The sequence below is a fragment of the Brassica napus genome, chromosome C3 (assembly GCF_020379485.1).
Source record: "Brassica napus cultivar Da-Ae chromosome C3, Da-Ae, whole genome shotgun sequence".
NCBI lineage: Eukaryota > Viridiplantae > Streptophyta > Magnoliopsida > Brassicales > Brassicaceae > Brassica > Brassica napus.
In genome coordinates this window covers 62,138,310-62,151,443 of record NC_063446.1, presented here as the reverse complement: position 1 = coordinate 62,151,443, position 13,134 = coordinate 62,138,310, and the positions used below count along the sequence as shown (strand labels likewise).

Genomic DNA, 13,134 nt, shown 5'->3' with positions numbered 1-13,134 from the left:
TACCAAAAGGTTTACCAAACGGTATTGAGCTCAGAATCAAAAGATGAGAAAAGAAGTTCTCTTGAACAGCATTTTCCTAAAGTTGTTCATGGACTGAATTAAATTACTACATGTAAGCAAGTAAAGAGTTCTATAAGAAAAATTCAAATCAGTCCATAGAGGAATTTTAAATTCCTTGTGTTTTATACTAATCAGCCTAAGATAGGTTAAATGGTTATTCATTAAACCTTAGAAAAGGTTATAGACCATCACCATAAATTAGCCAGATTTTGGTAATACTTATGAATGAATAAGCTATCATAAAGATAAGCTATAAGATCGAAGTTCATCTTTGAACAAAAGGTATAAGACCACATTATGCGTCCATATGCGACCCAACGGGTCCGACCATCATATGTGAAGATAATGCAGCTTGCATTGCTCAACTCAAAGATGGGTATATCAAAGGTGACCGAACCAAACATATTCTACCCAAGTTCTTCTTTACCCATGAGTTGCAGAAAGCTAGAGAGGTCAACGTCCTTCAGATCCGGTCTAGTGAAAACTCAGCCGACCTCTTCACCAAATCATTGCCCTCTTGCAGATTCAGGAAGTTCACGCAACAAGATTGGCACGCGTAGACTCAAAGACCTTCAGTGATGTCCAAATCAGGAGGAGTAATGTGTTGTACTCTTTTTCCTTTCTCTGGTTTCCCTTTTTACCACATTGGGTTTTGGGTTTTCCGTGAGAGGTTTTAATGAGGCAACATTAGCATGTTACAAATCCTATATGGTTATGGCATCCAAGGGGGAGTGTTATGAATCATGAAGTAGATGGTCCATAACCTAGACCATACAAGTTCAAGACTAGAGTCCATTGGGGGTTTACATCCAGCCACATGGAAGACCCATTCAACTTTAATCTTTATGAGTTTGACCATGTCATTATGTAGAGTATCTTTGTAATCAATCCTCCCTTTGACTCCACCTTGTATGAACCACTATATATAGTGGTGTAAGCAATAAGAAATATACAACACATTCTCACAAATTTTCTCTCAAATCTTATCACTTATTTCTTTCTTTCAACAATAAGTAGCTACTGTTCATTTACTTCTTAGATTACTAATTTTGTCTGATTATTATCAAAATATATATTCAGAATATTTGACTAGTACAAAAAATAATTCAGTATAGTGTTATCAAAAAAATATTTACTCTATGTGGTCTACCTTAATGGCGCAGCATATCAACGGTAACTCAGCTCAAATCTAAAAATTTAGGTTAAACCTTTAGAGACCTGACTTCTTGAATCAAAGAATTGAATCAAATTCGATGCAAGGCTCTCGGATTGATGAATTTAATCGAATCAACACAAAGCTTAGTTAAGAGAAATCTCTTGATTAATAACTTTCAAAAACTATCATATAAAAGCCAAAGCATCACGACTTATATAAGTCTTAAGGATCGGTTATAAAATCCCAACCCTTCCTAAAAACAAGAAATCTAATAACTTAAAAGGAAACATGACTTAAACAAGAAAAGGAAACTTTAAGAAAAGCCGGCATAGTTTGATAACGTGGCGGTGAAGGTATTATGATGCTGCATCAGGTCCCCCGGGGTTAGGAAGATTTGACCCTGAATCGTGAACCGTATCTGGAGGAATGTAACGAGACAAATAACGGACATTGAACACGTCAGAAGTGTTTATATGAGCAGGGAGCTGAAGACGATAAGCATTATCGTTGATACGTTCAAGAACTTGAAGGGGGCCTATCTTCTTGGCTTTGAATTTGTTATAGTCACGTGATGGCATACTATCCTTTGTAAAAAATGCCCAAACAAGGTCGTCTACTTCGAACACAAGGCGTCGACGATGGAGGTCAGCTGCATTCTTATAACGGTCGGCTGAAGACTGCAAGTTAGTCACAACGCGATCATGAACTTTATGAATGGTGTCGATGAAATCAGCTGCAACGCCATGATGTCTTGTGAGATCTGGCAAGGTGGTGAGGTCAAGAGGTCCGTGAGGAACCATGCCATAAATGACCTGAAAAGGACTGTACCCCGAACTTCTGGTCAACGCATGGTTATGTGCGAACTCGGCTTGAGGGAGCTTAGAGTCCCATGATTTGATGGAGTCTCCGACAAGGCAACAAAGTAGATTGCCTAAATAACGATTTGTAACTTCGATCTGGCCGTCCGTTTGAGGATGATAAGCGGAACTCATATCGAGACTAGTCCCCAATATCTTCCAAAGAGAACGCCAAAAGTTTCCTAAGAAACGAGAATCACGATCAGAGACAATGGATGTAGGTAAACCATGCAACCTATAGATTTCGTGAAAGAATAAAGTGGCCACTTGAACAGCGTCGGTGGTTTTCTTGCAAGGGATAAAGTGAACCATCTTGGAAAAACGATCCACAACAACAAATATAGAGTCAAAGCCTTTCTGAGTACGAGGAAGACCCATGACAAAATCCATGCTGATGTCGGTCCACGTCAGAGTAGGGATAGGTAACGGTAGGTAGAGACCAGTGTTTGTTGTATGACCTTTAGACTGTTGACACACAACACAACGTTCAACAAAGCGTTCAACATCTCGGCGCAAAGTTGGCCAAAAATAAGAACAAGAAACAAGATGTAACGTCCGATCACGACCAATGTGACCCTCATTATGCGTTTCAGAGATGAGCTGGAGACGCAAACTACAGGCTGGAACACAAAGGCGATCACCCCGAAAGAGAAACCCATTGTGGAGCACAAAGTCTTGAGAAAGACCAGACTGAACTTCTGTGAGAACGTTCCCAAAGAACGCATCGGATTGGTATAAGTCGGCAAATGACGCGAAACCAGGAACACTCACTTGGAAAACGGTGAGGAGACTATGACGCCGGCTTAAAGCATCAGCAACCCGATTGGAGACGCCGGATGTATGCTTGATAAAAAATGTGAACTGCTGTAGATAAGCTACCCACGCCGCATGTCGGGAAGACACTTTGTCCTGACTGCTAAGATGCTTAAGAGCATCATGATCACTAAAAGTACAATCTCTTTGTGAAAAAGGTAGTGTCTCCAGTGCTTGATGGCTTGAACAACAGCGTAGAACTCAACGTCATATGTACTGTAACGTGACTGTGCACCACCCAAATTCTCGCTAAAGAATGCAATGGGCCAATTTCTTTGGCTATGGACGGCACCTATGCCAGATTTAGAGGCGTCACAATGTAACTCGAAGACCTGAGAAAAATCTGGTAAAGCTAAGATAGGAGCCGAGCTAAGCTTGTGTTTGATGATGTCAAAGGCGCGGGACGCCTCGTCGGTCCAGACAAACGAACCCTCACGGCGAAAACAGTCAGTAAGTGGTGCCATGAGACTACTAAATTGTGGTACAAAACGACGGTAGAAAGATGCTAAGCCATGAAAGCTTCTGGCCTCAGACAGTGTTGTAGGTCGCGGCCAAGACCGGATAGCTTCGACTTTGCCCAGATCAACAAACAAACCATCAGCAGAAACAATGTAGCCAAGAAAGTGCACTTTGTTTGATCCAAACTCACATTTTTTTTTGTGTTGTGAATAGCTGGTCACGTCGTATAACCAAGAGAACTTCTCGGAGATGAACCAGATGTTCGGCCATGGTCATACTAAAGATGAGAATATCGTCAAAGTATACAACCACGAATTTGCCAATGAACGGACGTGATGACCGATTCATGACGCGCATAAAAGTACTAGGCGCATTTGACAATCCAAAAGGCATGACAAGCCACTCGAAAAGTCCTTCACGAGTTTTAAACGCTGTCTTCCCTTCATCACCAGGTCTGATACGAACCTGATGGTAACCGCTCTTGAGATCGAGTTTAGAGAACACGGTAGCAGTACCAATCTGGTCAAGAAGATCGTCGAGACGTGGAACGGAAAAACGGTAGCGGACTGTGATTTTGTTGATGGTGCGACTATCGACACACATACGCCACGAGCCATCTTTTTTTAGAATGAGTAAAGCAGGGACAGCACACAGACTTAAGCTTTCACGTAGAAATCCTTTAGCCACGAGTTCTTCGACCTGACTTCGCAGTTCTTCATGTTCGGTTGGACTCATGCGATAGTGGGCTCTGTTTGGGAGAACTGCATCTGGAACCAAATCAATACGATGTTGTATGTCGCATAGAGGTGGAAGTCCGGTTGGTAAATCAGTGGGAAATACATCGCTGAATTCTTGAAGAAGAGTGGAGAACTCAGATGGAAGTGATGGCGATAAGGACAATGAATTTGTGTTGAGAAGTGCTAACATGAATCCTTCCTGTCGGAATGTCTCTTCAAACTGTTTACGCTGAAGGATCAGAACCGGCGCTGCCTTAGAGATTTGAAGTTTTGGTGCTGAATGTTGAAGAGTAAAGTTACGGTTTTGGAACCGAAAACTATAAGTGTTCTTGAAGCCATCATGTAGAATTCTGCAGTCAAAGATCCATGGGCGTCATAAAAGGAGATGACAAATATCCATAGGAGCCACATCACACTGGACTTGATCTTTGTACACATCTCCCACCGAGAAGGAAATCAACGCACGGCGAGTGATTAACAAATCTGTATTTGTATCAAGCCAAGCTAACTTGTATGGACAAGGATGAAGCTCTGTTGGAAGATGTAGTTTAGTAACAACCTCCTCTGCGATCACATTCTCACTACTCCCAGAGTCAATGATAAATTTGCAAACCTTTCCATCAATCCTACACTTGGAGTGAAAAAGGTTATGGCGTTGTGGATTATCATCAGGAACTCGGGGTGCAAGACAAACACGGCGAAGCATTAAAGCTGTGACTGTATCTGCATGAAGAATCTCAGTATCTTGTTGCTCATATGTGGGCTCTTCATCATAGATCACTTCGACGTCATTGCCAGATGTATCAAGGAGAAGGCAGCGACGGTTTCGTGTTGGGAAGTTAGACTGGTGATGACCAATTTCACCACAAGAGAAACAACGAAGTGAGTTCAGACGTAGTGGACGATTGTCAAGAACAGGAACAATGGCTGTTTCTGGTTTGACAGGTCCTGCATCGTCTGTCACTGGTGTCTGAGGTTGAGTCGATCGTGACGGACGGGCGCTAGTCCAGGAGGAGAAGGACGTTTTAGTTTGAGATTCAATGGTTAGTGTCTGTTGATGGGCTTCAGACAATGTCAACGGATGGAAGAGATTGATTTTGTGACGTTTTAGTTTGAGATTCAATGGTTAGTGCCTGTTGATGGGCTTCAGACAATGTCAATGGATGGAAGAGATTGATTGTGTGTTGAATTTGTTGGCGGAGTCCTGCTGTGAAACGTGCTACTAGTTGTCGTTCTGAGTCTTGCAAATCCACACGATTGAGTAGCAAGAAAATTCTGTAGAGTACTCATCCACATAACGGGTTCCTTGACGTATGGTATGGAGACGTTGGAACATCATCTGGTCATAGTTAAAGGGAAGGAACGTCTTCTTGAGTTTCGACTTGAGTTTATCCCACGATAGAATTTTAGGTTTACCGAGATGAGCTCGAGCTGTCTTTAATTGGGTCCACCATGCTGCGGCACGTCCACGAAAGCGCATGGTTAGAAGAGGAACACATCGCTCCAATGGGGCTCTTTTAAACTCGAGAATTTCCTCAACCGTAACTATCCAATCAAGTAGTTCTTCGGCTGATATATTTTCATGGAACTCTGGTATCTCGGTTTTGAATCCTGTTGTCCACTGAGTATCGGCTGCTGCAACTTGAGCGTTTTCTTGAGCAATAGCTCGGTTGTTGCGAAGAGTAGCAAAGGGGTTAGCATCAACTGCTGCGACGAACGGGTCTGCTTCATCGTCTTCATCTTCTTCCTCGTCGTTATCACGTTCAACGTTGTTGCGAGCTGGGGGTGGTGGTGCTCGTTGAACATTAAGTGCTTGGAGGGCGGTGGTGATCATGGCCATCTGGGCTTGAAACTCAGCAATGGCGTCGCGGGTGATTTCTGCCTCGGTACGTAACGGTGCTCTACGAGTTCGAGCCATCAGATATGATTAACAAGGAACGTAGCAAAGCTCTGATACCAACCTGGCGCAGCGTATCAACGGTAACTCAGCTCAAATCTAAAGATTTTGGTTAAACCTTTAGAGACCTGACTTCTTGAATCGAAGAATTGAATTAAATTCGATGCAAGGCTCTCAAATTGATGAATTTAATTGAATCAACACAAAGCTTAAGAGAAATCTCTTGATTAATAACTTTCAAAAACTATCATATAAAAGCCAAAGCATCACGACTTATATAAGTCTTAAGGGTCGGTTATAAACTCCTAACCCTTCCTAAAAACAAGAAATCTAATAACTTAAAAGGAAACATGACTTAAACAAGAAAAGGAAACTTTAAGAAAAGCTGACACAGTTTGATAACGTGGCGGTGAAATTACTATGATGCTGCATCACTTAATTATAACATACACATTGTTTTTCACAGTGAAACAAAATCTATGTACTAAAACAATGGTATACATTAAACAACACAACATACTCAACAAGAGCAATCTCAAAATTCTATTTGTGAAGAATTCCGGTTTGATTCGGTTTACTTACACCACTCGGGGTTTCAATACGGATCAACCCAACATATATCATCCTTGACAGCTTTCTTCCAACGTTCCTTGAATCTTTTCATCTCTACAGATGATTTCATCCTCACTTTTCCTCTGTTATCCACTCCATCAGACTCTGATAAATCCTGTGAAACCTGCTCAAGAAAAAAAAAGAAAAAACAAACAGATGATCAAAACACACGTTTCTAGTTCAAGAAGCTTATACAAACACTTGAATAAACTTGCAAGCAGAGATGAGTTAGCATACTAGTTAAAACTTTTGGATCACCTAACAGAGATTTAAAGGAGCACATGTTCGATTTCAATTCCGTTAGCAAATATAAATATTTAAAATTTTAATTTAATATGGTTTGTACCTCGTCCTACAAATAGGTATGTTTGCTCGTAATTAAGGCTGGCAAAAAAACCCGGATCCGAAGAATCGAACTGAATCCGATCCGAAAAAATAGTACCAAACCCAAACCAAAATTGATTAAATATCCGAACGGGTTCAAAATTTTGGTATCTAAAGAACCGAAACCGATCCCGATCCAAACCGATGTATCTCAGGTACCCGAATGTAACCAAAATAGATTTATATACCTAAATATATTACTTATTTTTAGATTTAATATATATTAAAAACATCCAAAATATATAAAACACTTTTAAGTTGTCTAAAATACTTGAAAATATACATAAATAGTCAAAAGTAAATGTATAAAATAGCTAAAATATATTCAAAACACCAAAATGCTTAAAATATTTATTGATTTTCTATCCAAATATTCAAATCAAACCAATTTATAGATTATTTTTAGGTATTTTGACATATATTATACATATTTATATGTAATATATTATTTTGTTTTATAGATTTTGAGAAATTTTAAACATATAATGAATATTAAAATTTTAAAAATAATTTAAATGGATTATCCGAACCCGCAAAGATCCGAACCGAACTGAAATTTAGAAATACCCGAATGAGGCTGAAATCTTTAAACCCGAAAATCCGAAACCCGATTAGATCCGAACCGAACCCGAATGGGTACCCGAACGCCCATCCCTACTCATAATCTTCTAGAGATATACATATAGTTTTTAGAAAAACTCATACCCTTTGACCAAAACAAAAAGAAAAACTCATACCCCTGATTTTGGGTTTGTCTCATTACGCGCGGAGCTTGAAGCGTTTACAACCCCACCTAGTGTGGGAAGACCGTAATGAACTATGTACTCCGCATCAACAACACCTACATTTTTCTTCCGATCACCCTATCCACGACCAAGATTGTGTTAAACAAGAACCGAGGAAGTAAAGAGATATTATAACCGGTTAAGAAAGTAAAACACACAGAAGTTAGAAAAAGAAACTAACTTGAGCACAATAACCAAGCTGTACATCCAAACCCCAAGCATGGATCAAATCGTTCTGCATTGAAAACAAAAGCATTAAAACCCTGAACTCTACGATATGCATATAAACCAAACTGAACAGATCTAAACCCAAACCGACATGTTTACCTGAATCATATACCAAGAACATCTCCATGCTGATCTAGAGAAAACAGGTGCCATCAGTTCTACCCATCTGCATAACAAAGTTACACATTTACCGCAAATGAAAGTCATGAGACCAAGAGATTATCCTGAAGATTGTTAAAATGCTTTACCCGATGCAAGGAGGATCGGTGCTATTGCCATCGCATCGGAAGCCGCCTTTGTATTTATATATCCGCCTATGGACTTTTAAGTTCTCGCGACGAGCGGTTATAGGATGATACACCTCTGATTCTGTTGGGTCGAGGCCGGGTTGCGATATCTCAAGACCTTCTTCTTTGACAATAGATAGGTATCTAAAATAAAATGACTTCATTATGCAATGGGAAACAAGAACAAAAAAAACAAAAAAAAATATTGGTGGACGACTACCGTTGAGGATTGAAATGACCTACACCGAGATCTTCGTCCCAAAGGAAAATATATTCATACTCTGCAACTACATCAGGATGCAAGAATCGTTTGGCGAACCACCTGCCACATTAACATCATTCAATTATTATTTTGATAAATATATGAATTGCATGAGTTGCAAGAAACTGACCATTTTGTTTGATTCATCACGGAAACATGAATTGCATGTGCACTCCATGGATACTGGTTCCAGTCGTCCAAAACACCATCGTAATGAAAAAGCATGACCACGAAATCTTGAAGAAGAAACTGAAAATCCTCAGCAATTAGTATCATTCATTTATACATAAAAAGCCGGAAAATCTTACTAAGGGAAAAAAGAAAAGACAAAACAAAACCTTTTGTATAACTTTGTTGACCAGCTCATTTTGCTTGATTCCAACCGCCATGGCTAACAAACTCATCGAACGATTAGTATTACCCTGAAAAGGATATCGAGAAAGGAATATCCACGAAGGATTGAGCTACAAAACTAATAAGCTGTACAATTTTAAGAATCTCAATCTTACTTCAGTAACATTTTCACTGTCGCAGTAGTTCCATAGATGTTGCGTTTCCAAGTTTGATGTTTTGACGATGATTCCTTGCGGTAGTGCTTCACTACCCAATGGCTTATTTAGATTCTAATGAAAAGATAGTAATAATAAACTGGTTTTAAAAGAAATCTCGCAAAGGAAACTCAACAAAATGGATCTCTTCTTCTAGAGCAAACCTGGCATGTATTGGATGTTGCGTTATGCATCTTATCAGTGATTTTCCATCTTAGCAATCTCTGTAAATTAAAATTTTATAAAATAAAAAAACAGAATACTCTATCTAGTATTGACATTTAAACCATATGTCTTGAACAATGTTCTTTACATATGTAAGAAAAAATACTCAATATTGATTTGTCTTCATAGAACATGTATACAGCATACATGATGTGAAATACAAGAGAGATTTGTACCTCTTTAAATTCTTTGTCGATATAAGCATTACCAATGAAGTAAGCACCACAAATAAGAGCAGTAGTGATTAAGATACTACAGAGACATGATCTATTCATCAAATCCTGCAATGTACAAAGCAATAAAGAATTACACAAAACTGAGAAATTTTTTTATTTCCCCTTAGTATTGTTAAACAATGAAAACCAAGAGAAGCTTCACAAAATCAGAAGCGGAAGTGATAAGTAAAAGCAGATAGATGTTAGAGAGATAAGGTAGAAGGCACGTTTAAAGCAGTCACATGGAAAATTTCGAAGTAGGATCTTAATTAGAACAGGTGACGACTATTTTAGTAAAGAAAAGACACATTGTGTCATGTGTGGGATAGTGGAGCATTTCAAGGGTTTTCAGTAAATTACAAGTTTATCTTTCAAAAGTCAGAGTATTCACTTAACAACTTTATAATCAATCCAATTAAAGTCAGGGCCTCGAAAAACACAATGAACCAAGCGGAACAGACGGGTTACAATCACAATTAATCAATTGTTGAAATCTATCCTATTCGACCATGATTAAACTCATTCAGGTTTTTAGTTTCGGTTAAGAGACGGTTCTTACCATTTTTTAGATTTTAACTAAAAAAAGCTAGAAATCGTCTATTAAATAAGAGATATTAAAAGCCGTCTGTTAGCCGAAAAATATAAAAAAAATAAAAAATATCGAATCATGAGTTAGGAACCCCAGCTAAAAGACCATGTTTAATCATGCTCTTATAACCTAAAACGAAAAGATCCAAGAAACATATATTTTCAATCTTGCAGAGTTTTACAAAACACATAATATCAAATTGGAACATGAATTAATAAACTAAGATCCTCCAATATATCTACTCAAGCAAATAAATAAGGAAGAAAATGATGACTGACGCAATGCCAGTAAACACTTCAACCATTAGTTTTTATCTCATTTTCTCCATATTCTATTTTCTAAAGTTTTCCAAATTTCTCTTTAAAATCTTCAAAACATCTGTTTGGAATCCCATATTCCTCATTAACGTGAGCTTATCGTTGGTAAGAAAATGCTAGTGTTATTCAGTCAGAATTTCGTATTGTCCATGTTCCAATTTTACGAAATCCCTTATATATTAAAAGAGAAGCATTGTAGTTAATGCTTTCACACCAAGTTAGACACGTGTCCATTGGAGAGACACTCTCCAAAAAAAAATTTCCTTATTCACCGGTTCTGTAAACAGATTTCGTAGATAGTTTCCTTACTCTCCCAAAATAAAACCAACTACATGTATCTATAGCTTTTTCAGGAAATTTTGCTATGAGTTCTCACGTAAAGCTAATGCTTCGGAGTTCTCTCTTGTTCCTTCTTACCCAACTTTTACTTCAAACTCACTGTTATAAAAGAAACCTTCGGAGTTCTACATGGTGACCGACTCAGGAAACGACGACCCAGTGACCCCTAAGCCCGGAAAGTTAATACACGATGTGGTTCGAGACGAGCCGCTCTGGATCATCTTCCAACGAGACATGACCATTCATCTCAAATCAGAACTCATCATGAACTCTTTCAAGACCATCGACGGTCGTGGCGCGTCCGTGCACATCGCTGGGGGCCTTGCATGACGATCCAGTACGTGACCAACATTATAATCCACGGGATTCATAAACATGACTGCAAGCCAGGTGGGAACGCTAAGGTGCGAAGCTCCCCACGACATTACGGGTGGAGAAGACGATGATGGTGTGTCGATCTTCAGAGAGAATCATGTTTGGGTTGATCACTGTTCGTTGTCTAACTGTGAAGACTGCCTTAGTGATGCTATAATGGGCTCGACGGTGATTACTCTGTCTAACAATTACATGACGCATCATGGTAAGGTCATGGTGCTTGGTCATAATGAGACTTAGACTCGTGGCAAGAATATGCAAACTATGAGCATGATTGAACTATAAAGAGTATCATTACTCTGTCTAATGTTGTTCTTGAACGTGACTTCTTCTTCTCACATAACTTTGTTCTTCAATGTGTCAAACTATGAGCATGCTTGAACTATAAAAAATATAGAAGAGTATAGAGAGTCCCGAGAAGAGATAAAACCCAAAGGGATTTGTGACACTACAATGTATTCAACGTACCGTTAGTTTGTTACTTGAGAACACCGAAGCATTATGACAACGTTATGTGAGAATTCCGTAATTCTGAAGACAAACAGAACCGAACCGGTCGGTTCCCAGTTTGTAAGTGTATTGAAATCTGCGAATATAACCAATTCGTTGGTTGCTGGCCAAGGCAAAAAATATATGATTTTCAACGAAGATAACCGTGTTTGGCAATATAATTAAATCGTTTTGTGCAGGCCAAGGCAAAAATATTTGATAATAAATTCGATTTTAACGGAGGAAACTAAGTTACAAGCCTTAGGATTTTACTCTTATATAACACACACGTACCAAAACCATTATTACTCATCTCAATCACACAAAACCTAAATACTCTTCCCTCATTCTTCTATAATGGCTACGATAACTGCGAAGTACCGTCGTTTATCGCGTGGGGACGAAAAGAGACAATGTCTGCGAAGTACCGTCGTTTATCGCGTGGGGACGAAACCCTCGACGGTTTCAATCGGCATTATTTTTTGTTTTTTTAACACCAGTCGTATTTTTTTCTCTTCGCTAAATCACTTCCAAGTTAAGGGCCATAATTTAGAAAACATTTTTAAGAATCTGAGCCAAAAAAAAACTAAAATATGATTTAAAATGTTAGGCTTTATTTGTTTTGAAGCAGACCCTATTATACAATATATGTTATAATGTTATTGTTTATGTATACAATTAGATTTTCTGTATATGAAAAAAAATTAAAGGACGAATCAATTTTATTTTTAATTAATTTTATGTAAGCATATTAACTTCCGATTGTTATATTGACCAAAACAGTGGTTTCTATATTAATTAATGGTATGTTATATATTTATCAATCACTTTTTTATTTTTACATATACATATATATATATATATATATATATGTAATTTAAGTGAATACTTATACAGTTAAATGTTTACCGTAAGTGAGCTTTCTAAATCTATAGCAATTTTGAAAACAAAAAACAGAATTTTAATGGTTCATTTGACTATTAACTAAATTGTAATGAAATATATTTTTTAAATTCTTTTTTTCCGCAACAATTATCTCGAATTGATTTAATTTTGCATCTGTTTAGAAATTTGAATATGATATGAAAGCTTAACATCAATATTGTCTAAACTTCATATAACATGAAACCAAATAAGTAGTTATATATAGTCTTCCGGTTATGACCATAAAATCAAAAACTTCAACTATATTAACGTCGACAATCTTTATCCTCCTCATTAACACCCGGAACAATCAATGTAAAACAAACTAATATCCAAATTAATCAGATTTATTGTTTTTTTATCTCGCAAAATACAAATTTAATCATCTCATTCCGCACAAGGCGCGGGTTATCACCTAGTATTAGGATAAAATCTGAGTCTTACGCGGGATGAGATTAAAATTACATTGTTAAATGAAAATTTTTACACATATATATATATATGTATATATATAGTTTTTAACTAGCATATTAATATAGTATGATTACATAATTGATTACATGCTTGGTGGTGCGA

General features: G+C 37.9%; 2 protein-coding genes and 1 pseudogene across 2 annotated transcripts; 1 reads left to right on the top strand and 2 right to left on the bottom strand.

Annotated features, from left to right (window-relative positions):
- Nucleotides 1–3,391: 3,391 nt before the first annotated feature.
- LOC125583220 lies at nucleotides 3,392–6,000 on the bottom strand. The gene is made up of 4 exons (XM_048749854.1): nucleotides 5,306–6,000; nucleotides 4,499–5,083; nucleotides 3,577–4,432; nucleotides 3,392–3,457 (listed from the first exon to the last, which is right to left on the bottom strand). Exons 1-4 carry the CDS (start codon nucleotides 5,998–6,000, stop codon nucleotides 3,392–3,394), a joined length of 2,202 nt encoding a protein of 733 aa, XP_048605811.1.
- A 384-nt stretch (nucleotides 6,001–6,384) lies between these two features.
- LOC106358855 lies at nucleotides 6,385–10,330 on the bottom strand. Its single transcript, XM_048751279.1, has 11 exons — nucleotides 9,487–10,330; nucleotides 9,250–9,309; nucleotides 9,047–9,160; nucleotides 8,876–8,959; nucleotides 8,668–8,786; nucleotides 8,496–8,597; nucleotides 8,237–8,419; nucleotides 8,088–8,154; nucleotides 7,942–7,995; nucleotides 7,713–7,838; nucleotides 6,385–6,715 (listed from the first exon to the last, which is right to left on the bottom strand). Exons 1-11 carry the CDS (start codon nucleotides 9,583–9,585, stop codon nucleotides 6,575–6,577), a joined length of 1,149 nt encoding a protein of 382 aa, XP_048607236.1. The 5' UTR covers nucleotides 9,586–10,330; the 3' UTR covers nucleotides 6,385–6,574.
- A 147-nt stretch (nucleotides 10,331–10,477) lies between these two features.
- On the top strand, nucleotides 10,478–12,933 carry LOC125583772 (annotated as a pseudogene).
- Nucleotides 12,934–13,134: the final 201 nt, after the last annotated feature.